Raw genomic sequence first — 25010 nt, 5'->3', positions numbered from 1 at the left:
ACACCTCGTATGAATATGAGAAGTTATCAGTGGATTCGTCTAGTGCTAATGAAAAAATTCAATAATCTTAGTTTTTTCAATTAATTGTTCCGCAATATTACCTGACAAAGACATAATTCATCTTTGGATAGTCATACATTTGAATTGAATTTTCTCAAACTTTTTTTCTGTTTCTGGACACATTTTCTTAGCGGCAATTTCTATGCATTCTTTTACAAAGTCGACATCATTGAAGGGGCGACTTCGCTTTGCTATCATTTGAGAAATTTCATAACTAACTTCTGTAGCTGTTTTGGAATCTTGAATGGGTTTTAGTAAACATAGTTTGCTGACCAATAAGCTCCCGTTTTAAAGACAACATTTTTTGCTTTCTTAATTCGCCTGTAAACTGGGTAAACTGTAAACTTTCGCTCAAATTAAAACCGAACTGTCGGTCGGGCTATATTCGAATGTTGATGCGCGCTGTTAGGCGTTTTGGCTTTTACAGCTTCATCGGGCTCAGGGCTCGCGGATCCGAAATCCGACTCGGAAGCTTCGTATATCTACCTACGCGAGAAGCAATCGGGAATTCAGGACTATTGCTATCTAGCTTGCTCACACCGCGCTAAAAAATTCTTGATTTGTCTACTATTTTGAAATTTATTTTTTATTCAAATAAATTTTCGAATATATATATATATATTTTTGGTTCTATTCTGGAATAGAATTCAATATTTTTCGAATGTACGAGAGTATTCTTTTTGCTGACGGCGGGCTACCAGTATTCGACCGGCGGGCTGCATGCGGCCCGCGGGCCGCGGTCTGGGCATTCACGTTTTAGACCAAAAGAAAAGGTCTTACAAATATAGAAAATCCGTCGAGACTTCCCTGTGGACTTAAATGATAATAATAAACAGTTTTTCAGGGATCAATCAAGCGAATCTCTACAGGGTAACTATTAGCACAACAAGATGGAGAATTTAAAGAGTAAAGTAAAAAAAAAAACTTACTAAGATTTTACAAAAAATTAAATATTCAAACTTGTTAAAAATATTAGTGTTGCCATGCTATGAATATCAAAATGATTTCGATAATATTAACCGTCGCCAAAATATTTTCTACAGATTTTGGTTGGTCCAACACAAAAATCGATAAAAACCCCATGGATTCTTATATCGTCTATTACTTATTCTTTACTTTTTCATTCACATCCTTTAATTTAAATGAAAAATTCCAATTATAAAAATATCTGAAATATATTCAATGAATTTATTAAAAGGCTTGACATGATTGTGCCCTTTGACGTTTCACTGTCAAAAACACAGAGACACAATGTTTTTGTATGAAGAAAATAATAACAAATGACATAACCATACTTTTCCGATTTATTATAAAAAATATTGATATCAAATAATAAATTGCATGCTTCTTTTATGTCGTTGTTATTGTTTTTAAGGATTGGATGTTTAATTTTAATTTATCACTTTCGGGAAGCAATGTTTTTGATTTTATTACTTCCATAAGGTATGTAATGTTATAATCTTTGTATATATATATAAAATAAAAAGCTATGAACATAACTAAAAATAACAAAATAAGCAAACAGATACTTCGTTGTCGTTTAAATAGTAGTTTTATTTATAAAATGTAGAGGGCTCTGAACTGTTTCCTTTCGTTGCTTAGCGAAGCACTTTGTTAATTGTCCATAACTTCTAATTTCTCCCGTGTTTATCGGCAATTTTTGGATAAAGTGAAGTTGTTCTTATATTTAGGAAAGCACATTTGTTTACATTTGTACGAAAAGGGTAGTTGTATTTTTATTGGATTTTTTTTTTATTAAATGTGGTGTATTTAATTTCGAGTTTGGTTCATGTCATCAAAAATTATGGAGACACGTTATTATGAGGGCTGCGGTCGCGAGGGTCCCATAAGATGCATATTTCTTGCAGAATTTCACCCTGTGGCTGGTCCTAAAATAGCATCACAGGTTGGTTCTTAAGAAATTACTTAACCTATTTCGGAATTTGAAAAACTATTTGATTTTTTAAACGAAAATGGCGGGATCAATATGCAAATGGCGTGGTTAAGATGCAAATGGCGGTCAGAATTTATGAATTATAGGTATGTTCAAACAGCTGTTTTGCAATAGCTGTCTGCAAAAATTCGAGATCATTCCAGATCTCAATATAATCTGGTTGATATACAGAATAATGCCATTATTAATAATGTTACAAATTTTATTAACCCATTCGTTACTGTCATTTTATTTTTTAATATACCTGAAGTAAAAACAGCCTATAATCCCTGAATATTAAAATAATGTGGCTGTTATATGGGTTATTGCCTTACTCTCTAAATTACACTAACTCATAAGATACAAAGTTTTTCTTATATGGTTAAGCATATTTATACAGATTACTAAAGTATAGATTATTATATTCACAAAAAAAAAAACAAAGAAAAAGTATAATATGTTTTGCAATATTTGTGTGCAGGTATTCATAGTTGTGTCTAGAATCCCTGAATGTTAAAATAATCTGGCTGTTATATGCAATATTGCATTAGATACTAACTTCCTGCATGGTTAAGCAAACTTTATAACAAATATTGAAAAAAGTTGGCCAATTGTGGCAATTCGTGGTAATTTACTAGCTTTAAATAGGCCAACTGTTGACACTAGTGACCTGAATTTCGTATTTAGCCATACAAAAGCAACTCATATGTAATGATGCCTTTTCAGGTCTACCAAATACACTGTAGAACCTTAGTAACTATTAGTCCTGGTTTGGTTACTATTTGAAATGCTTGACCTCACACTGGCCACAATAGTTTTCACTAAATTTTCCCATCCCTAGTCACAATCCTTTTCAGAAATAGGTTGTTTTTATTTCATTTACCCAATACTTTGCAGAGGGCAATCCTATCCATCATATTTTTTCGAGTTAATTGGTGTGGAACCTAAACATCAAGCTTCTTTTTGAATCCAGCTTTGTGCAAATGGTTAGAAACTATTCATTTAGCTTGTGGATGATGTGACAACTACTAATGTGCTGATCAACTTTCATTATTTGTGCTATTTTATCAACATTTCCAATGATACACCTACCTCTATGAGGTTCATGTTTTAACATATAAACTTCTTGAAAAGAATTAATTACACCAAAATTGTTTGTAATTAGCTGTTACATCTAATTTCAATAAATATATCATTTTTAACACACTGAATGGATCAAACAAAAAAAGCAAAAGAGTTGTTTTTTTTTTTTCAGAGAAAAATGTCAACTTGAAAATGTGTGGAAATTCTAAATTGTTTGATTCATACTTTACTTACAGAAAAAAAATTGAATTTCTTTATCCCCAATCAATATTAACCCATAGCTACCAATGCTTTCCTATATAGTAAAGCATTTTCTTTACAAAATACCCCAATAAACAAATAAAGAAAAAATTTACTGTGTTTTTCAACAGTTGTTTGAATAGATTCAAAATTATTTTTTGAAATCTTAAATATTTGAAATAAATAAGCAGTCAATGAATGTTACTTTTAAACTTTTAGAATATATTAACACAAAGTACCAAATGTTATATCAACATATTTCTTACAGTAAATCCTAACTAAACTTATGATATTCAGTGAAACAATCTACATACATGGCTTATTGGCAAAGGATGCAATGCTTTTTAGTGTTTTTTTTACAATCAACAAACCTGCTCTACTTATTACCTGTGATCCATTCTAAGACATGGCCATTTATAATTCCAGGCTTACAATGTATTAACTAATAACTTAAGATCAGACAGGCTCATGTCTTGCCACTTTTTGACTAAACTCAAGATTTATAATTCTATCATGAGACTTTGTAATATCTATTATAGCTTATCTTTTTATTTGATTATTTTTGTTAATGTTAATTGAATATATTATGTTTTTCAAATAAATTTAAATAAATGCAAACCATCTATTCATTCATTTACTAAATATACAACATACAATTCTGCAAAACTTGCCCAGGCTTATTTAATACACTAATGTGTTTGATTTGGTTTTGTGTCTTGACTTCATAAATAAATATCCTTAGTTATTTAGGAAGAATTGAGATGGCATATTTTTTTAACTCTAATATTGTTTGTTCACAGTTTCCTGAAGATTATATGTCCAAAGAAGTGTTTGATTCTATAAGCGCTTACATCATACCTAAGCCACAAATTCAAAAATGTACTATGACTATGTAAGTTTTATAAAAATGCTCTCTAGTATTGACAAATCTACTAAAATATATATTAAACAGTTTCTTATATAATGTTAATAATGCCAAAATTGACTAATCTGTCATTATTCCGGGATGTCATCAGAATAATTGTATCCATCGGAGATTTTTTATTAAAATTAATTTTGTGAATATGAATTAACTTTTAGCACTCAATATATGGCTTTTAATCATCACAATACAATATTTTTATGCATCTGCAAATATAAAGTATAGACCCTAGTGTCAATTTATGTTACTTGCACTATAACTGAGGTTGGGAGTTCCTTATAACATGCTACATAGATATTTTTTGCAGCTTCATAAAATTATAAACTATGCAAGCCCCATTCTCTATTATTTGGGTATATTTTAAATAGACACATTAAATATTCATATTCATATGATACTGGTTTTATTTATATATTCTAAATTAAACAAAAATATATTAAACAGAGGAAATCATGATTTTAAACTATCTATAGTTAACCTTAAAATTGAAATATTTTAGAGAAATAATTCAATTTTAAGGTTAAGTTTTCAATTTTGATGAGTGAACCATCTCCAATGTTATGTAGATAATATTTGCCTCTTGGATGACAATTTTGCTTACTATTATGCTTATTCTAATACTTAAATTAAAAAATGTTCCATTTTGTATTAATAGGTAATTTATGTTAGAAGTTATTTTAATTTTGAATGCTTGATGCAGTTTAATCTAAACAACTCTTGTACAAAGCATATTACCTTGCTATTGTCTGCAGAGTTATGAAAAATATAATTTCAGTGCATTTGTTTGCATTTGTAATTATGTTACAAAAGTAAATGGGATAAGTGCAATATGTAGCTAAGGAAAGTAAACATTACTGTTGAGAGCAGTTTCATTCGTTAAGGTGTAAAATCTGAGTGACAAGATTTAATTCATGATTGGTTCAATAATGTTTTAATTGTAATTTAAATTGTTTACTGCCGGTATTAATGACAAAATGTGCAGTCAATAAATAAAAAGAAAATAAGTAAAATTTTAATTAGGTAAGTCAACAAACAGATGTGTCAGTGCACTGAACACCCTGAGCAATCTAAATGATGCGTCTAATGGCACTTGCAAATAGAAAAATTTTACATAAATAAAATTTCACGCAATATTTATACATTATAAATATTGTTTGTTTCGGGTTATTATTCTTTATTGCTATTTATAATTACAAAGTATGCACACTTTTTATCTTAACTTGTAAAAATACAACACTTAGAAAATTTACTGATACATCCTCCTCATAACCATCATGAATATGTCAACAATTAGCTCTTTTTATGTAGTATATCATGACAATTGCCGAGAATTAACAAAATCATCGGTTTTAGTAGCAATTTGTTTACTTTTCGTTCGAAGCACATATGATATTAAAAAGATTTTTTTAACGCCATCTGGAGGGAAAGTACTGTTCATACTGGAAATGGAGAATTTTACTCAAAGGAAATATTCCTTTATTTTTAAAAATAAACAGAACTGCATTCTTAAATTTATAAATTTTATTATTTTCGATTTGCGTAAAATCCGAAAAAATAACATCCTGCAATTTTACGGCATCGATCGATAGGGTCGATCATAAGGATCTCTCCAACAAACTTGGTAGATTAAACACAAGGAAATCCATGAAATCTATTTTTTTATTAAACGAAAATAAAGGGTAAACTAACTAATTAGTTGCTCGAAATTAATGAGCTCCATTTTGTTGGATACATTCATTTAAGGGATTCATTTCCGGTAACTTTCAAATTCAAGTTGTGATGAATATTTAAAATCTTATTGTGCACCTCAGCTTTTAAGTCGTTTATAGTTGCATGGGAATTTCGGTAAATTTGATTTTTCACATATCTCCGTAGAAAAAAATCCAGAGATGCGAGATCTAGTGATCTCGCAGGCCATCTGATTGTGCCGTTTGTACCAATCCAGGTATTGAGATGGTTATTAACATGGGCAGTGGCGATTCTGCTGTTGGGGCCAGAGTACCATCTTGCTGTAGAATTACTTGGTTTCGCTCTTCCTCGGGTAAAAAATTTAACTCATTTCTTAAGAGATCTAGTACTTCAAGATACTTCACAGTGTTTAGATGACTTTCGTACACGTGGATTAACACAACAGTATTTCTCATAATTCCACACCAGACGTTAAAAGAGAATCTTATTTGACTGTTAGTTTCGTGAACACGAACAGGATTCACTCGAGACCAATAATGGTTATTGCGGCGGTTGTACATGCCGCCATTACTAAAGTGGGTTTCGTCACTCCTTACGGGCAACATTTGTCAGAATATATTGACTAAATTGTAGACGTTCCTCACGATCCCCAGGATGCAATTTTTTAACCAACCAACCTTCATGATAACACTTATACTTTTTCAGCACTTTAAGAACACAAGTGTGGGTGGTTCCGATTTCTTCGGCAGCTTCTCTACTTGAAGCCTTTGGATAAGGTTCGAGGTATTTTAAAACACATCAAAATCGGAATAGTCCTGCCGACGACGTTGCGGTTGCCTTTTGTTTTGTTTTCAAAACAAATCGAGTTGGTACTTGTCGATCTTGATATTTCTCTCTTTCCCACCGCAGAGATAAATTTACATCTTTGTGATTAAAAAAATAAGCTTCCATTAAATCAAATTGTTCTTGAGAAGCCATTATTACGGTGAGCTGACAATAATGAAATTATACAATCAAATTTAAAGTGAACAACAAAAGTCTAATGCAGGGCGTATTACTATTATAAAAGATTCCATATTTAAATGTTGTGTCCAACCTGCATTACAAACACGTGTAAAATGCAATCTTCTTATCGACATAATTCTTCATTTTAATGAATAAATGACGTCAACGATAATTAATAATTAGTAACATAAGTAATCTGATGGACCATTGGGTAAAACTGTTTTATCATATCCTATTGAATTTATAACTTTAGATTTCAAGGTTTTCCTTGTGTTTAGTACCACGTTTGTTAGAGAGATGTGATCCTTATGATTGACCCTATCGATCGATACCGTAAAAGTGCAAGATGTTATTTTTTCTGATTTTACGCAAATCGAAAATAATAAAATTTCAAAAACCTGAGAATGCAGTTCTGTTTCTTTTTTAAAAATAAAGGAATGTTTCCTTTGAGTAAAATTGTCTATCTCCAGTGTGTACAGTACTTTCCCTCTGGGTGGCGTGGAAAACCCTGTATATACGCCATACGCCGATTGCTATTATGTTGACTAATGAGTCCAAAGTTCATTGTCAGTGTTATTGATTTTAAATATGTATATATTGAAATAATATTATTTCGATTCATTGTTACCACAACAGTCACATAAAATATTTTTGTTTGTTATAGTAAGATACTCTGGTAATAAATACACTGTACACATTGATTTAGTAAAGGCAAAGAGATAACTCTCAGTACGACACTGTTCACGACAGCGCCCGAGTATTAATCCTTACCCATTAATTTTTACATTTCTTTTGTTTAAAAATTCAAAATTAGTTAAGACGGTCAGTCTGCAACTTGCAATTGTCTTTAATGTTTATCAGAAGTGAACTGATTATTTGCTGCGTACGCTTTTAATAAAAACTTCATGACTATTATATTATGAATAATGTTATTTTATACACATTCCTTCAAAGATTGCCCTAATATCTTTACACTTACAAGATATTTCAGGAAGGACAATTTTTTTTTTAATTTTTAAGGTTATTGTTCCAAATTTTATCTTAATATAAGATTGTATGGTAAGCCGATAAAACCTGGGAAAAGTCAAATTGGCCATAAGAAATAGCTTTCTTTAGTAATCCTTAAAACTGTAGAAAAATCCAAGATGTTACACTCCAAACTTATTTAGATGAAGTCGTTGACAATAATGTTTGTTGTTAATATCTTCGAGATATTTTTATGAAATATGATAGAAATCTTTTATCTTCCTTACTAAAAATAAATTTCAAATTTCTTAAATACATCTTTACTTCTAGATAAGAAGAATCATTTGCTTAAGACATATTTTATTTTGAAGTTTTTACTCTATTCGGATAAATTACAGTATTAAATCTATGTTTATTTAAAACAATCTAAGAACTTCTGCTTTTCGGAGTAATAATACTTGAAATAGTTGATACTATATATAATAAACGAAAATCTATTTTAGATATATTTCATACAATATTTCCTTAACAATATAAAATGATGTGGGCGTGAACTGAAAATATATTATAAAGAACCAGACGTAAAACGAATGCACGTCTAGAACATTCCCAGTAACCGAGAAAAATCTATATTGCGGGTTGCGGTGGGGAGCTTAACCACCCCTCTCCCCTATATTCTATTTTAGCTTGGCTTTGCGACGCTTATAGATACTGTACTTTATGTACCTATGCTTATGATTTATTTTGCGTTGCGCGTTAGTCCCCTTTTCACATCCCACGTCGATTTTCCATTTGCCTAACAGTCTTCAGATCTGCTCCCGTGCGATTAGTTTAATATTACAATTTCCGAAAGTACTCTGTTAGATTAATTTAAATGATGTTCGAAATTATGAACTATACGTGGGTTGCATTGCGTGGGTTGCAGTAACGCACTCGGACACAAGATAGTGGGATACCCGATACGCATTGACAGCGCCCGATACGAGCGCAACGTGTATCTCTTCAACCTGTGTTTCGTTTGCGACAGCTGGTCCAGAACCGTGCAGTACGAATCCGTTGTCAAGAAGGTCGGCGAGCATTTGGTACGTATATTTACTTATATACTTTAATAAAATGGTTATAAAATTTCTTTTTTTTATTTATCGTTACAATTAACTGCAGTGTTTTTTATTCGTGTAGTAATATCGGCGTGTAAATGTAATGTGGGTCAATAATAAATATAAAAATAATTATTACACTCTAACATCTTCATTTATTTGAATTTGAATATTTTAGAGTGGACCTATTGTTTGTGCATATTGATATAGATTACATGTCTTTCTATTCTGTAGTGAATAGTAATGAATTCCGATAATTCTCGTTTGCTTGTCTGAAAATCTCGCGACTTATTATTAAATACGCCTATTTCACAACTACCATTCTGCAAGTGCGAAATTTATTTTACACGTCATTCTGTCAGCCGAGGGACGTCCACTGCAACGCATTTACAACAATAATGAACCTTAAAGCCTTCAAAATCAGGAAGAGGTGATTGGTGTGTTTGCACTTGTTTCTTTGTTACAATACAATAAATAAAATTTTACTGTCCATCATGATTGCTAATAATTTTAAAGCAGTCTGAAATTAATACTGCCCAAACTGATCTTTACAAATAAACATAATGTCCTAACCGTATTTCAGTGAACTCTTATCAATAGGTTTAAATATTTCCAATAATTATATGATGGTACGTCGCTCAAATAATTTGTCAGAATTAAGTATAAATTCAAACATTTAAACTGAAATATATACTCAAGTGAAGCAAATTGGAATTAAATGAATATTTTTAAATGAAAATGCAGCTACGCAATGTATTGCTCTACTCCTGTATTAAAGATTTTGTAAGTCATAAAAAACCCGTCCAGATTTGTTGTTGGATATCTTTAGCTTTAAATTGAAGAATTCTATGAGGGACCTCAATTTGATTCTAACTTATATCAAATTGGGCTCTTCTAGCTATTTTCTCATAACTTACACAAATACTATTAGTCATGATGATGTTATATATATTTTTTAGAATCCACATGATTCTTAAAAAAAATTAAATTGTCCAGTTGTAATTGCTTATGAGAATCTTAAATCTTTGGCAAACTTCTTTGGTTAACTTGTTTTTTTAATCTCTATTATATTGGTTCTAGTTAAGTTGATCTTAATTATAAGGTATTTGCTGTGGCGTTAAAAAATCTGGCCTTTGTTTAAAACAGCGCAAACTAATATGACACAATTTAATATAAAATGAATTATGTCTCAATAATCTAAATTAATTGTAAATATCTTTGGAAGATCGCTTGCGAAATGTTACATTTTATTGCGTAATTTGTGCATGTTACAAAAACTCAATAGAATAATGATCACAGTTCACTTTTAATTTTGATAGAGGTTTAGTATTATGAACGTTTGAAATTGCTAACCAATCCTCTTTTGCAAGCTCAGCGAGTATGAAATATAATGAAAAGATCTATATTCTTACATAATCATGTATTATAATTGTATTACATTGATTTTTATTAACCACATAATTATTTGGTTTTTTGCATTCGCGAAATTTTAGTCATGGTTAAAAATGTTTACAATATAACTATACCACATTAAAATAAAAGATTTTTTCCTAAAAATATAATTTAACATATAACGTATGATTAAAATGCGATGCGATGATAAAGGAGATTTCGATATGGGTATAACAACAATTTAACACTACATCTTCAGTTATTCTAAATCGAACGCAGCACTACTTGAGGCAAAGTCATGTTGGAACATAAGTTGATGTGTTTAAGCTGCCTGGTAACTTCACCGCTATAATTGATAAGTGTTGTGAAATAGATTGAATTTAAATAAGCTTCAGATTCTTAAAAATCATTATATGAATGTTAGTATCAATATTTATTCATATTATTGTTTGCAGACTATTTTAGAGGAAGAGGCTAGATACGTATCAAGCGGCTCATCCAAGCTTCCAACGATACTCGCCCATCTCTTGCACGATTTAAACACCCACCGTCAAGCAACTTTAGTGGGTAAGTTTAATCTATATTGGTATTTTAATGTTATGTAAACCTTTATAATCCTGGCCTACTTTCAGTAATTTTTTTTTTTTTAATAAACTGTAATCGTTCTACAGAGGGTGACACAGTAATGCATCTGAAAGTTCTGGAAGTACGCGAAGACCCACTTCCAGTTCACGATTACGACGTTCCCGTGTTAGTGGCATCCGTCGGGCTGCCGAGGCCTGGGCGACCGCGGCGCATTGCACCGCCAGAGGGAGTTGATACCCAGTCGCAAGAACATTTAGACGTAGACGACGAACCTATCGAAGTAAACATGAACGCGGATTGGGACCTCACTACTAGACAGGTATTTGGTATATTTAATATTTCGCCCGAAGTGTGTGGACAAAAATATTTTAATGGGATTTTATGGCGTAGTTTTATGTTACGATGATGTTTAGTATGTGTCGTGAGCATGCATTGTCGTCTTTGTGTTTTTAATGTTGTCTGTCAATGTTTATATATGCAGATCGTTTTATTTATTGAAATTTTTCTATTATAAATGACGAATCGCAGTAATAATTTACTTTCGATTCGTTCAAAAGCATTATTTTATGAAACTGACAATATATGAATAAACTACGAGGACACGACTAACAACGTCTGAAAGTTGATTTTTTTTTTATTTAATGTAGTGAGCCCCTTTATCTTCAAATCACATCTTTTAATTTCATATCTAAAATTATTTATTTCATTTGCTAAGTGAGAAATGAAATTAAATAAAAAATTTCGTGTGTGATTTTTTTAATAATGTTATTATAACGGTTCTTAATTTTTTGAAAAATTTGTATATAAGAATTCCATTTCACAATATTTTCAAGTTTTAATGTTATAACTCATTAGAAACAACAATTACCAAACTGACTTGAAACTGATTTTTAGACAACAAAAACACAAGGCGAAGGTCAGATTTTCTTTTATAAGTAAAGTATTTCAAAATTTCAAATAATGTTACAGGATTTCTTTAACCATGTTGATCTTAGCGTTGTTACTGATAACAAGGCATTGCATTGCATTTAGATTACATCTTTAATATCTATTGAAGATTACAGGTAAGAATCATCTGACCATATTTACATCCAAAAAGAACTTAATAAAATATCAAAAGATTGATGTCAGAATGATACAAAAACGTGTTTACATGGAACATAGTTCCAGGCACTACTTCTTTCATCTTGTTATGGTGGTTATGGATGATAGTAGGTGAAAGTGTGTTGATTTGCATGCTGCTTATTAAAAAAGTTTTTTTTTTTCAAACTGCTTTTGATCGCAAACTATTACTCAACTATTTATCAATCGTCGGCGTTAGGGATGGATGCGGAATGGACAACGATGGTCACTTAATAGCGAGTGAACCGTATGCCCGAATCAACCAATAATACTACAATAAAAAAAATACATTATTTTTTAGCTTTTGCCGTACCTCAACGGATACAACCACGTCTCGAAGATTGCCGCCGACACCAACGTCGAGAAAACTCTTGTCAAGTCTTGCATTCAGAACTTAGTCTACTATGGAGTGGTAAATCCTTATAGAGTACTAGCTGTTGCCAGAGTACGCGAGTCATTAATAACGCTTCCTATGAATTAGACTAAAGGTTATCATCTACACAGCTCGCTACTTAAACTTAACAGTCGTTCATTATTGTGTGTATTTTCTATAACAAAATAGAGTTGTCTTGAGATAAAATGTAGAGCACTGACGATAACAGTGTCCATCTAACAAAACTGATTTAATGTAGTATATATAGATATTCCTTCTATGCCCTAAACTCACCTAATAAATAATAACAAATTCTTTTTGTTCTCTGCTTAGTTAGCGATCATTAATCCAGTTACTATCTGTTTATATATAGACAGGTGAAGTCTCTAAAGAAACTAGAAAACTATAAAGAAAGAAAAACTTTAAAAGACTTTTCACGGAATTGTGGAATGCTCTGGATAACTTGGACAGCATAGAATGGATATGTGATTAGCACCAACGTAATTCGCTTAAAAAGAATATGAATAGCAGTAGAAGAAAATGATGAAGAAGGAGGTGATTTATGTAACAACTTGGAGAAAATTATACCATAAATCCGATATTTTTTTTACGCGGAATCACAGTAGAAATGGAAAAAAATTAAAGAGAGAACTCAAATGCCTTAAGTCATTAATGAATTATTGTTGCAAATTTTATGAAGTCCTGGAGGTACAATTGAAGAAAATAATGGAGTAATAAAAACATACTTAACTTCCAAATGAAACCAACCTCAAATGAATAATTTAATTCTTGAAGCAAAGTTTTCGTAGCATTGAGCAAAAGACAATAGACAGTTTTAGAAATAGTATTGATATTCCAAAGATTAGTAAAGACGACATTGAACAAATATCTTTGAACTTGGCAGGCATTTTGGGTCGCAAACAAATATACGGACTAAAGCGATTCGTAAGACGTAATGAAAAGTATGTTAGTATCTATATATCATATGATTTGAAGCAATGTGACCAGTAGATATTTTACATGGATTGACCACTTGATACATGCAAAGGGAAGAAATTTACAAGTTGACGATGTTCTGGAGAAAACCCCGCCTAACGTAGTCAAAAACAAGAGCATCATACGACACACTTCGACCAAATATTACAAATCACCTTTATAGAAAGCCCAGAGATAATTGCACTCTAATTGCCCCTAATTGCATTATATAAATACGCCTGTTCCCAAGAGGGGAGTGCTTGCTCGCAAAAAAGATTACGATAAAATCATCACAATCGAAGTCGCCATACACCACTTTACACGGTAACAGATTCTTACAGTAAGTTGTGTCATAGGCTCCGCAACATTTCATCGTAATCACACAGAATATTTCAATAGTACTAACATTAACGATTGTGTAAAACTAGTTCCTAAGTATAAAGTGTTCTAAAGTCATATTATGAAAAAATAGTACAAAACGTAACTACACGGCATATATGTTTCATGTCATTTATAGACCATAGGTGAAAGCAAATATCTATTGTGTCTTAATGTCATATATGTTAAGTAAATATAAACAATACTCTAATCGTACCTAAACGAAAAATCATAGATAATCAATATTCGGTCGGAGTAGAGTAGCATGGCCTAACAAGTATTATTTCTAATTATACAAGTATCAATTAACGTGGTATCTAAAACTCGATTGTTAGAATTGCTCTCGGCCATGCTAGAAATTGGGTATGCACTTTAATAAAAAAAAAATCAGTAAACCCCTAGAATGGACGTTGTATAGACGTAAAACTGATATGCAGTGATTTCGTCGATATTATTATCGGCTTAATAAATGCAATTATAACTACCGGGAAATATCTAAAAACAGGTATTATTAGGTCCATACATAAAGAAGGTAAACGAATTTGTTACGAAAACTACAGGCCTGTTACTTCCAATCAGACAAAATTGTGGAAATATATGTGTTTAGAGAGATTATACGATTTTATACACATAATGAGGTTTTATATAAAGCGCAATATGGGTCACTAACAAAAAAGTTAACAACGCAAGCTACTATCAAAATTTAGGGACGAAATTAAAGCAATCTACTACTATTAATAAGTTATAATGCGTTTGATACATTTAGGCATGATACTCTGATAAAAAAAATTACATAACTCTTGAACACCTTCATTAAAATGGCGTGAAAAACAGGTAGTATTGAGTGAAAATGGCCGACGTTTTTAACAAATCAATTCAAGAAGCAAAAGAAAAACAGAAAAATGCATGTAAAAAAGGTTAAAATAAAAACTGCAAATAATATCTACATATCAATAAAAAATTGTTTGTATTTCACTGCATAGTTTTTATTTAACAATTTTTTTATTGTATGTAGATATTTAAATGTAAAGTTTAAAGATAATTTAGCTTACCGTGAAATTATATTAATTATGTGTAATTTATTTAGTTTAAAATGTTAGTAAATGTGGGCACCAAAACAAACAAAAAGTTTGTATGATGCACCTTTTGAAATCATTGTTTTTTGTGAGCATAAGTCGCCCCATATTTCCGTACATTTTTATTACGCTCGACCTTGTTAAATCAGCGTCAGTATTACGTTATCCAGAACAAAAAGAAACACGCAAAAATATATTAATAAATGTCTATTAACGTTTATCTTATTTAAGGAATACTTACGAATATCTTGTTATGAATATTTATGCGCCTTTAACTTTAAACTAGTTCTTAGTTGCGGCTCATACAATATTTGTTGAAAGTGTAATGTTATGTAAATAATAATAATATTCTTCTTTACCTCACATTTGACTATAGTATAATCTGATGATAGGAAACCACAAAATCAAAAAAAAACTCCTTGAATATCTTTCAACTTTGAACTATTACAGCATACAAGGTGCACACATATCGTTTTCACAGCGCAGACAAGATACGTGTCTTATGTAGATTGTCTCTGTCCACCATAAGACTTGCCGTTTTCGACAGACTGTTTACTGTGATTAAAATTTTTGGAAATTGTAAAACCAAAAATAAATTAATGTAAGAAATTCAGACACTAACATATAATGTGTTTCTGGTTTATAAAAAAATTGAATTATTCATCTATCTTTGTCATTGTTAAAACTGTTTACAATAATCTGACCTTTTTATTCACAAGTGCAGTTGAAAGAGCGTTATATCATCTACGTCCGGCGAATGTAGTATAATATAGTTAACGTTACTAATAACTTTTAACGTTCGTCTCGAACTGACGTCAAAAACAAGGGATTTGTGAAGATTTATGTATCTAAATCAATTAAAATCAATAACATTATAACGGTATTTCTTGGTCTTAGTACAGGGTGATACAATGCGTACTTCAGGATAGACCCTCAACCGCTTGAATGCCTTTAGTAGATCCCGTACCATGTGCGTGTACAACCTTCGACGTACGTAGACTCAGTCATGCACCTAACATAAGGAAAGCAATTAGTACTATACCACTTCTGTAGAAATCTCTAGCTTTTGATATATATCATTACAAATGAAAGTATAATTCTTTAAAAATATAACATACGGATGTTATATTTTTAAAGAATTACCTTGTCGTATTTATATTATAACTTTAAATTTTTAACATTTGACTATAAAATAGTTTTACCAGCTATTTAAAAACATTAAAATATTTTTTTTTTATTTTTAATTATTGTTTTGCATGAATTGTATTATTTTCGCTTGTTAAATTTATGTAGTTCAATGTGTAATTTATGTTTACCTTAGAATGGCATTTGAGGAGGAAAATTATATCAAGTGCGATGTAATCAGATTGAACACATTATAGGATCTTTTTTAATAATGTGTCATGTATAAGAAAATTCTACACATATAGGGATCGTAAGTTGAGATGCATTTTTGTTACTAGACTACTATACGTGTAGTACGGGGTATAATTTTGAAATTGTGACAACTTTCGTTAAGAAGAAAATAAAAATTACCAGCAGGTGAAAGACTCACATGATGAAACGATTTAGCATGTCATTTTGTTTTTCAGAGTTTTTGCACAACTTTATAAATTGCATTTATAAAAGAGTATATTTATAATGTCTAATAATCATTAAAATTTACTGTAATTTTTTTTAGGTGTCACTTATTCCTCTGTTGAAATTCAGCAACATGTACCGCGCTACACCGAACCTAAATAGGATATTTAGTGATGTTGAACTGCAGAAGGCTTGCATCGCCTTTGTCAGCAAGGGCATTGAGGAAAAGGACAAGGTAGAGTCGAATATTTACTATTTGTGTAATATGCACATGTTTTTTATGTTCATAAATATATTTGCTTCGAAATATTTATACAATACATGACATTATGCATCATAGAATATTTCGTGAAGCAATGGCACTTAATCATAATAGGATAGCAGAAAGCTGAAGAACTAAGGTTAACTGTCGTAGGGTGTAGATTCGATCTTCGACAGATGTACGCATAATATATTGATGCAATAAAACGAAAACGTGGTAACAAGGCACCACTGGCCAGATTGTTTTTAACACCTCGATGCATTGTCTAATGGTAGTAAAGGTTTGCACAAGTACCTTTTACTTTCATTTTTAATGACTACAATGGGATTTAATTTATAAAGGAAACAGTGATTTTTGTTGTTTCTTGACACGTCAAATCTATGTTAGTAAAAATCATTACATCTGGGTTATTTTGTTCTTGTGTGTAGGCTTCGATTTTCCTCCCACTCTTAAAATCTTAATCTAAAATCTTTTGAATCTTTCTACGTTTTTGTTTTCTTGATATCACCATTATTACTAACAAACGGTGCAAGAGAAAATCGTGAGGCCTGTAAAGAAACCTACACACGTTTGGACCGAAAAAAATCGGTGAAACCGTTGTACTCAGTAATGGTTATATCAAAAACTTCAACAACTTGACATAAATGTAAGTAGATATTTTGAACAGCCTCGTAACGTGTAGTTCTTGTGTATTGCAGCCAACGCTTTCGGAGGTGTTAGAGATCCTGTGCGAGCTTGATCAAGGCACGACACTGCGCGGTGTATGCGAGCGCTTCGCCAGCACGCACGGCTACTCCTTCGACGTGCGCAAGCTGGTCGTGTTCGCACAGATGCACGGACTCATCCGCTGTCTGAAACGGTACACTGTTTTTCGCCAACTCAACTGCTAACCTCTATTTCCTTATCGTCATTACAGCCGTACCGCGTCCATAAAGTTCCAGAAAATAACTTGATGTAAACGGCACATTCCATTGGCTGTTACAAGGTCGGCTGTCCCCCATTGTGTGTAGGCTTCCTATGCTGCACTTGCTGGGACATGCTCTCCAGTCTCTCCACAACTATTAGATTAACCCAGGCATTGGTAATCTTTTGAGTCGCTTGAGCAAAAAATTACAATTTACAAAACTTGCAGTTGTAAAAGCTTTTTGATGACAATTAATGTAGATTGCAACCTATCACAAAATAAATAATGGATTTATAATAAAGTAAAAGAAGTTTTTTACCAAATTTCAGATTACTACTTGTTAAAATTAGTTATTGATTACTAGATAGTAATCAATAACTAATTTTAACAAGCATCCCTACATACTGCCATTTGAAAGCAATAAATTAACGTAATATTTTTCAGATTGTAAATAGATGAAGATGTTCTAAAACTGTAAAATAAATATTATTTTTTTGGATCAATAATTCTATAGTATTGTTATTTGTTTTATTGAAACAAGTTTCGATGTACGCATTCTAAAGTATACTGTTTCCTTGTTTTTATAAAACTATATTATTGTTTGTCAGGTATCCCGTTTTCATGCGCAACACCACGCGCTACAATGGCTTCCCCAGTAGGCCAGATTCTTCAACTGGTGTACGTAAACTATTCACAGGAGCTCACTGTGCTGATGAGATTTGCTGCATAGCCAGGATTGACTTGCCCACCTTAGATCACATCATAGAAGAAGATCCCAATGTGGCCGTAATATGGCGTTAAATTGCTAGTTAGTATACCTCTAGTTATGTCCGTGACACTCATACAAATATGCTGCGTTCTTCCTGAGCATTTAAAGAGTTGGACGTTTTTGAAATATATACGATTTATTGGAATGCCTGGAAGTGTCAGATTTAGTCTTAGTGTAGGACATTTAAACATATTTAAAGATTTCTGTAAATGTTTCAACTGGAAGCTATCTGTCACATGTTTGCAACAGTTGATCCACATTGAATAATGTTATTCATCTTGTTCAATGCACTCTTTACGTTCAGTTATAGAGAAGAGAGAAAAGAACTCTGCATATTCAAATCTCTACAATGATTTGTGATTTGAGCTGGACATTTCAACAAATGTACCATTAATTTATCTTCAAGTAAAGTCGTCCGATAAGCAAATGTCGCTGGAACCAACATGGCTCCACGTTACAATGAAATATATAAATTGTATCATATATTTAAATAGAATCACGTATTTAAATTGAATGTGAGCAGTTAAAATATTATAAACATGTCTTAATAGTGGTTTTATTATTAAATTTAAAGACTGGTATTTAATGTTTGAAAAGGCTTATTCGGAACAGATGTGGAAGTATGCATATTTGCATATATAACATTAAAATATACATTTATGATTAAACTATTAGCGACAACCTAATGTTACTGTTACATAAATTGGTATACGTGTAGACTTGTAAGACGTTTGTGGCTCGACGTTGCGTAGTTTGCATTTGCTTTGTACCTATTTTCCTGCAATTAATTAATAAGATACTCCTCATTCGTCGAAAGTAACACGACAGATTCAAATGTTGAAAGGTGTAGAACGTAAAGTTTACTTACTAGAGAATGGCTGAGGAATTTTTTTTTGTTTGCCTTTTCGAAGGCTGTTACTAACATTCACACAATAAACACTTTCAGTGCTTTGTATTCTCATCCTGATACAAAAACAAAGCAAACAGCAAAAATAAATCACATCTGAAATTAGCAGTCATAATTATAATTTATTTAATAATTCAATCATGTTTGTGATGTTTTAGTACTTCATTTATTAAATAAGCAATTATAATATTTAAAAAATCAATTTATTTCTGAAATAACTTATGTAAATTATACTATTATAAGTAGGTAAAGGATATGTATAATTAGTGATACTTAGTTTTTAAAAATATTATATGTAATTCAGTTTTAGACTTTTATGAATTACGACATTCCTTAATATAGACAAAACATTTAATAAAGTCTGTAAATGGAAAGTCTAAATCTACTCGTTCCTAATTTGTAATTAGTATTAAAAAATCATTTTAAACTTTTTGACTATTCATCATGAATGTATGTGCTATTAGTGTATTGTATTTTCGTTGTGTTTTAAAAATCTTACAAAATCCTTTTATATATTTGTGTCTATTACACTAATGTACAAATAAATAATCATCTTCTATCATGACAATAGTTCCATCGCTTTAAAGTTTTAACGCCAGTATTGTTTAGTAATTACTTTTGAACTAAATAGCTTCACATCCAAAGTTACCGTTACTAAGTTTTCTCCAATGAAATAGTTTAAAAAAAATACCAGAATATTTATTTGCGTAATTTTTTTTATTGCATCTAAATGAATAGGTAAGAAAATAAAAATAGAATAATGTTAAATGTAAGCAGTTCTGTTGTCCGTATTTATAATTTATGAAATAAATTTTTGGCATTCACGTGCTTTATAGTCGTGTTAACGCGCATCTACAACTCTACAACAAAAATTATTTAAGTGATTGTTGTGTGCGTTTGAAGTATTTCTATGAACTGACATTGTATATATTTAATAATCTTAGTGTCAAATATATATCTGTCTATGTATACATATCTTTACTGTCTTTAAGCATTAAGTTTATGATACATGGGATCGTTTAACGGACTCATATCTAAACATATTTATTGCTCAATTTTATATATTTAATTTCTGATAGTAATCTTATTAGTCACTAATTTCTTACTAATCAATATGTAATGTAATCTTATTAGGTGTGAAAAAAAGTCCTTCATATTGTCATACTCTGAGACAAAACTCAAACACTGTTGAACTCGTCATTTCCTATTTCTTAGTTTTAAAACTTTTCCGTCGCCAACATTCAAATGGTTTTTCTCATACTTAAATTAACTCCCTTTTTTGTAAAATAATAGATTAATGCAACAATGTACATAAGCGCGGAGAAAGGAAAAGCGTGCTTTTCTTGCTTAAGGTTACGATACGTAATAGAGTTTAAAAATGTAATCTATGTAACAAATAGGATGGATGTGCTTTGTCAAAAAGTTGGCCTAGAATGTATTCCCCTTTACTACCTTTTAGGTTGAGCAAAAGTTCACTGTGACATTTTTACAATATGTTACAGCTAATAATATTTTCCATTGAACACACATTTACAGTTTTTACGTTACTTTAACTTATATCTGTTTTATTAATGGTACCTGTATGAACTAAAATTCAAGTAATACATAATATTCGTTGTGAATTTATTGTTAATTAAAAGTTATTATAATGATATTGTAATATCTAATATTAAACTAGTATTAGCCTCTAAAAGAGATATATTTCCTGACGTGGGATGATTTCATTTACCTTCGTGTTTTGCAACTTTATTGCGTATTCACACGGAACATATTAAAAGATATTTAATGGTTTGTTTATGCGTCTAAGCTTTTTTTTTTGTTTATTCTGATTTGCACTATGTTACAGTTAGTACGCGTCTATGTTCATTTATATTTTAATCGAAAGAAATATATTTGTTTGCTGTTATACAACATGTTATAAAAAGCTGATTTTTGCTATTACTTGTACTATGATAAGGCTGGAAACATAGTGTGATATGTCTAAATTATTTGTTATCGCTATGTCAATCAATCCGTCGGTTCGCTTGTAATTACTATTCCTTTTCCTTCAGAGTGGATTTAATCCTTGTAAAAAATCTAGGTTTATTATTGTATCTGCATAGATGAGTGAATTCTTAAAGGCTGATTGTATGTAACGTTAGAGGCTACTGAATATTTATACATTTGCTAATTGTTAAGAATCTTTCATAGGGTATTCTATACTATTGCAAGTGGACTATGCTGCTCATAGATGCCAGGAGCCCAAACGTCTTAGTGCACTGTCGCTATAAATAAATTGTATTATTAATTCTACATGATATATCTATGAAACATGTCTATCATCATTACTTATATTCATAGTGTAAGATAACGCAGAAATAAGCACTATGAGAAAGACTATCTACTTAATGATTACTAGAAATAAGACAAGACTCAGTATTAAATATTTATTGCATCATTGAATGTTAGTTTTTTGTCCGGTAGCTTTATGCAGTGTAATAATTTGAGGATTTTATTAAATTTTGGACATAAATAATTCTCCAGCTCTTACCAGATTCATTTATTTTAAAAGAATATTATAAAATGATATATTTAGTTTGTAATTATAAATTTAATTTAGTACCGTGATAAAAAGTAACGTGAATTTGTTTATACGATGTAAATTATTTATTTATTCTTTGAGCAATTCCATCCCTTTCAAAGTAATCCCCGTTTGATAAAACGTACTTTTACCAACGCTTTTTTTAGACCTCAACAATCGGAATGGTTTTTTTTCCTACAATACTTCTGATTCGGATTTTATCTCTTCAATCGTGCCAAAACAGCGTCCCTGCATTGGCCTTTTAATTATGCTCAATACCCAGAAGTCGCACGGAGCCAAACGAATGATAAGTGTAGTTTTACCATTTTTATGCAAAAATAATGTGCTTTTTGGCATCAATTAACTTGACGCGTTTTAGACACAAAACATCTTTCAAAATAATTTGGCCTCAGCCAAAAATTTCCAGCTTTTGACAAATGCTATAGTCAGTCCTACTAACCCAGAAATAACCTGCCTGCCTTCCCAATGGGAGTTTGAAATGACAATTTCACCTTACTTTTTCATCACAAGAATATATTTGATTTATTGTATGTCCTTAATTCATGATCATTATAGAGCTGTGTGGAGCTTAAGACTTGAATTTAATTTACTTAAGAAATAATTTAAAGATATAAATTGTTTTGTCGCTTTTTATAACCAGTGATATACGTAGAAGCATTTTGATAGTCATTTGAAATAAAATAAGGCATTAATATGTATCCATTTAAAACTTTAATGTTAGGTTAAGACGCTTCTTTGATAATGGGATTTTACTGGTAATATTTCGATAATAGTATTTTTGTTTCTGTGAAGTTACTTTAAAATTTAAAAAGATCAATATTTTTTTACTTAATATGCATGCCCTCATCTTTCGTAGCGCATGTGAATGTTTTACTCATTTTGAGCAATACTATATTTTAATCCGTATATCTACTGACTTTTAATGTGTGGACTTTGATCGTATAAAGCTCAAAGTACATATATTTATTTGTTTTTAAAATATTTTATAACAAAATTTTTTTAAAACAGTATTCTTCTTTTTATTATTTTTTTATTAGTTTTAAAATTTTGGACGAATGTAATATAAGCTAATGAAGTATATACCTAATCATTTTTTTTTACATTGTACTTAAAACACAAATTTATGTTTATCAATGTAAATCATTATGATAAATTGATAGTACAAATTATATTTAATTTACTGAATATTATGTTGTACATTTTAAAATATTTATTTGGCCACTAAGAAAAATCAGGGTTCAAAATATTCCAAAAAAAATTTTTTTTATATATTCTCAAGTAATAATATTGAAATGAATGTTGTGTTATTGAAATTAAATGTATTGAACATTTTTATCATGTCTAACATATTTCATGTAATGATTTTCTTACGGCTGAAAAACTTAATTATGTGAAACGGTAAACTAATATTTATCATACTACTAAATTTATTCGATTTCATGAAAGTTTTTTTAATTTATTTTTGTAAATGAAAACTTTATCATAAATATAACGGGAAATAGGGTAAAGGATATTTTTGGTATAAAAGATGTGATCAATGTGGCATATGGCAAAAGTATGAATGAAGATAAATTAAAATTCACCATTTTATATTAATTTTCCATTTTTTCACTTTGTGTGCTACTAAAATTTCAAACCCAAACTGTAATGTGTTATATTCATAACAAGAGTTTTTAATTACTTTGTGCAGACCACGATAGTATTTAATAACGTTTATAGTAATAAGACTAATGAATGAGATGTCACCGAACAAAGAGTAATTGTAAAAATTCAAACGAGTACGTTGTATTTGGCGTAGTTGTTAATAATGAAATAAGCAGTTGTAATATTGTTGTAATGTCTACTACTGTGTAAACTACAGTCTCTAATGCCACGTGTGTCTGTACTCCCACTCCAAACCCACCTAGAACCACCTAAAACCCAATTAGAAGTTATTAATGTATAACATGTAGTTTAAGTATCAATCAATGCTTAATTATCAAACTTTATGTCAATGTCACGCAAAAATAAAATTTCAATGGAATGTACATGTGTAATTATTACTTCCATGATCACCTTACGAACTAATACAAATGTTGCTGTTACTAAAAATTAATGACTAACGGAATAAAGAATCTTAATCACATTTAATTTAAATTGCTATTACGTAACATTGTTTTATAGATAAATTATTAAATTTATTATTTAATTTATACGTAGAGAAACAAAAGCAAAATATTAATATACATAATATCACAGAATCTGTTCGAAAATAAAATCAATTTGTACAACAATCATAAATAAATATATATGACAAATGTGAGGATGTATCGTATAATATTACATTCTAATAAATTAGTAATAATCATAATACCTATAACATATTTAATAATTTACCAAAACTAATGGTTAAAGTTATTTTCATCTCTATTAGTGAATAAGTTGGTAATTTCAAGCCTATAGCGCTATAAGATTTTGATGAGCTTTTCAGAAGTCGCTTTACTTTTAGTGCCTACGTATTTTCTCTACGAATTACCAGTAAAGACAAAATGATTTTGTTTTTATTTCCAAGTAAAGGTAGAATAAATTCTCCTAGGTTGGGATTATTACGTTACATATGTTTTATTTCTTCAGTTTATCACGTATCAGCCTCCCTTACGCGTTGGCTGGGCGATTTAACAATACCTACATTACACAGAATGATCTGTTTAGTTTCGCCTCAACGAGCTTATTTCTAGACAACCGCATTAATATGCATAACTTACAATCTGTTAAGCTTTGAATGCACGTATAATAGACGCGAAACTTTCGTATGTCCCTGTAACAAAGATGAAGAGGCCTATGGATATTATGAGCATGTCCTTGATAAATATCGGAATTGTGATTCCCTTGGGTGTTTGTGAGATGTAAACCAGTTCTATGAGTGGCGGGAATACGAGAGCAAGAGCAGTGCTGCTGATCGCGCCCACAAGAGAAATGAATAATCCAAGCTTCGGTATCGATTCTGCAAGGACAACTGAAAACAAAAATAATTTATTCCCGCAATCTACCTTTAGGAAATTATAAAAAGTATAAAACATTGTACTAAACACTTTCAATATAGTCATCTGTAAAATGTGAACTTTTAAATT

The 25010-nt window shown here is 30.6% G+C and overlaps 2 protein-coding genes across 5 annotated transcripts in view; one reads left to right on the top strand and one right to left on the bottom strand.

The window, feature by feature from the left end:
* The first annotated feature begins 1679 nt into the window (after positions 1-1679).
* LOC137922159 (GATOR complex protein NPRL2-like) lies at positions 1680-23917 on the top strand. 4 transcript variants are annotated; one of them, XM_068765070.1, is made up of 10 exons: positions 1680-1966; positions 4117-4208; positions 8824-8980; positions 10843-10954; positions 11059-11291; positions 12396-12506; positions 16578-16712; positions 17438-17598; positions 18252-18451; positions 20613-23917. In XM_068765070.1, exons 1-9 carry the CDS (start codon positions 1850-1852, stop codon positions 18442-18444), a joined length of 1311 nt encoding a protein of 436 aa, XP_068621171.1. In that variant the 5' UTR covers positions 1680-1849; the 3' UTR covers positions 18445-18451; positions 20613-23917. The 4 variants fall into 4 exon arrangements, with proteins under 4 accessions (XP_068621171.1, XP_068621179.1, XP_068621162.1 ...); XM_068765078.1 differs by lacking the exon at positions 20613-23917 and having other exon boundaries at positions 8926-8980; positions 18252-19409; XM_068765061.1 differs by lacking the exon at positions 20613-23917 and having other exon boundaries at positions 18252-19409.
* The window catches only part of LOC137922148 (proton-coupled amino acid transporter-like protein CG1139), a 28479-nt gene continuing 26965 nt past the window's right edge, over positions 23497-25010 (bottom strand). Inside the window, exon 9 of the mRNA XM_068765049.1 lies at positions 23497-24895. Coding sequence (XP_068621150.1) covers positions 24651-24895 — 245 coding nt within the window. The 3' untranslated portion in view covers positions 23497-24650. The remainder of the gene's footprint in view (positions 24896-25010) is intronic.

This window comes from Battus philenor, unplaced genomic scaffold (genome assembly GCF_028537555.1).
Source record: "Battus philenor isolate CCGP_79_NKW_IND1 unplaced genomic scaffold, ilBatPhil1.0.hap1 SCAF_1, whole genome shotgun sequence".
NCBI lineage: Eukaryota > Metazoa > Arthropoda > Insecta > Lepidoptera > Papilionidae > Battus > Battus philenor.
This window is presented reverse-complemented; position numbering and strand designations above follow the sequence as displayed.

Bases quoted from the DNA above. Each gene is read 5' to 3' on its own strand.
- LOC137922159 (XM_068765070.1), top strand. From the start codon at position 1,850: ATGTCATCAAAAATTATGGAGACACGTTATTATGAGGGCTGCGGTCGC. The intron at 4,209-8,823 runs GTAAGTTTTATA...CGTGGGTTGCAG, and splicing joins CAAAAATGTACTATGACTAT to TAACGCACTCGGACACAAGA. The intron at 16,713-17,437 runs GTAGAGTCGAAT...TGTGTATTGCAG, and splicing joins GCATTGAGGAAAAGGACAAG to CCAACGCTTTCGGAGGTGTT.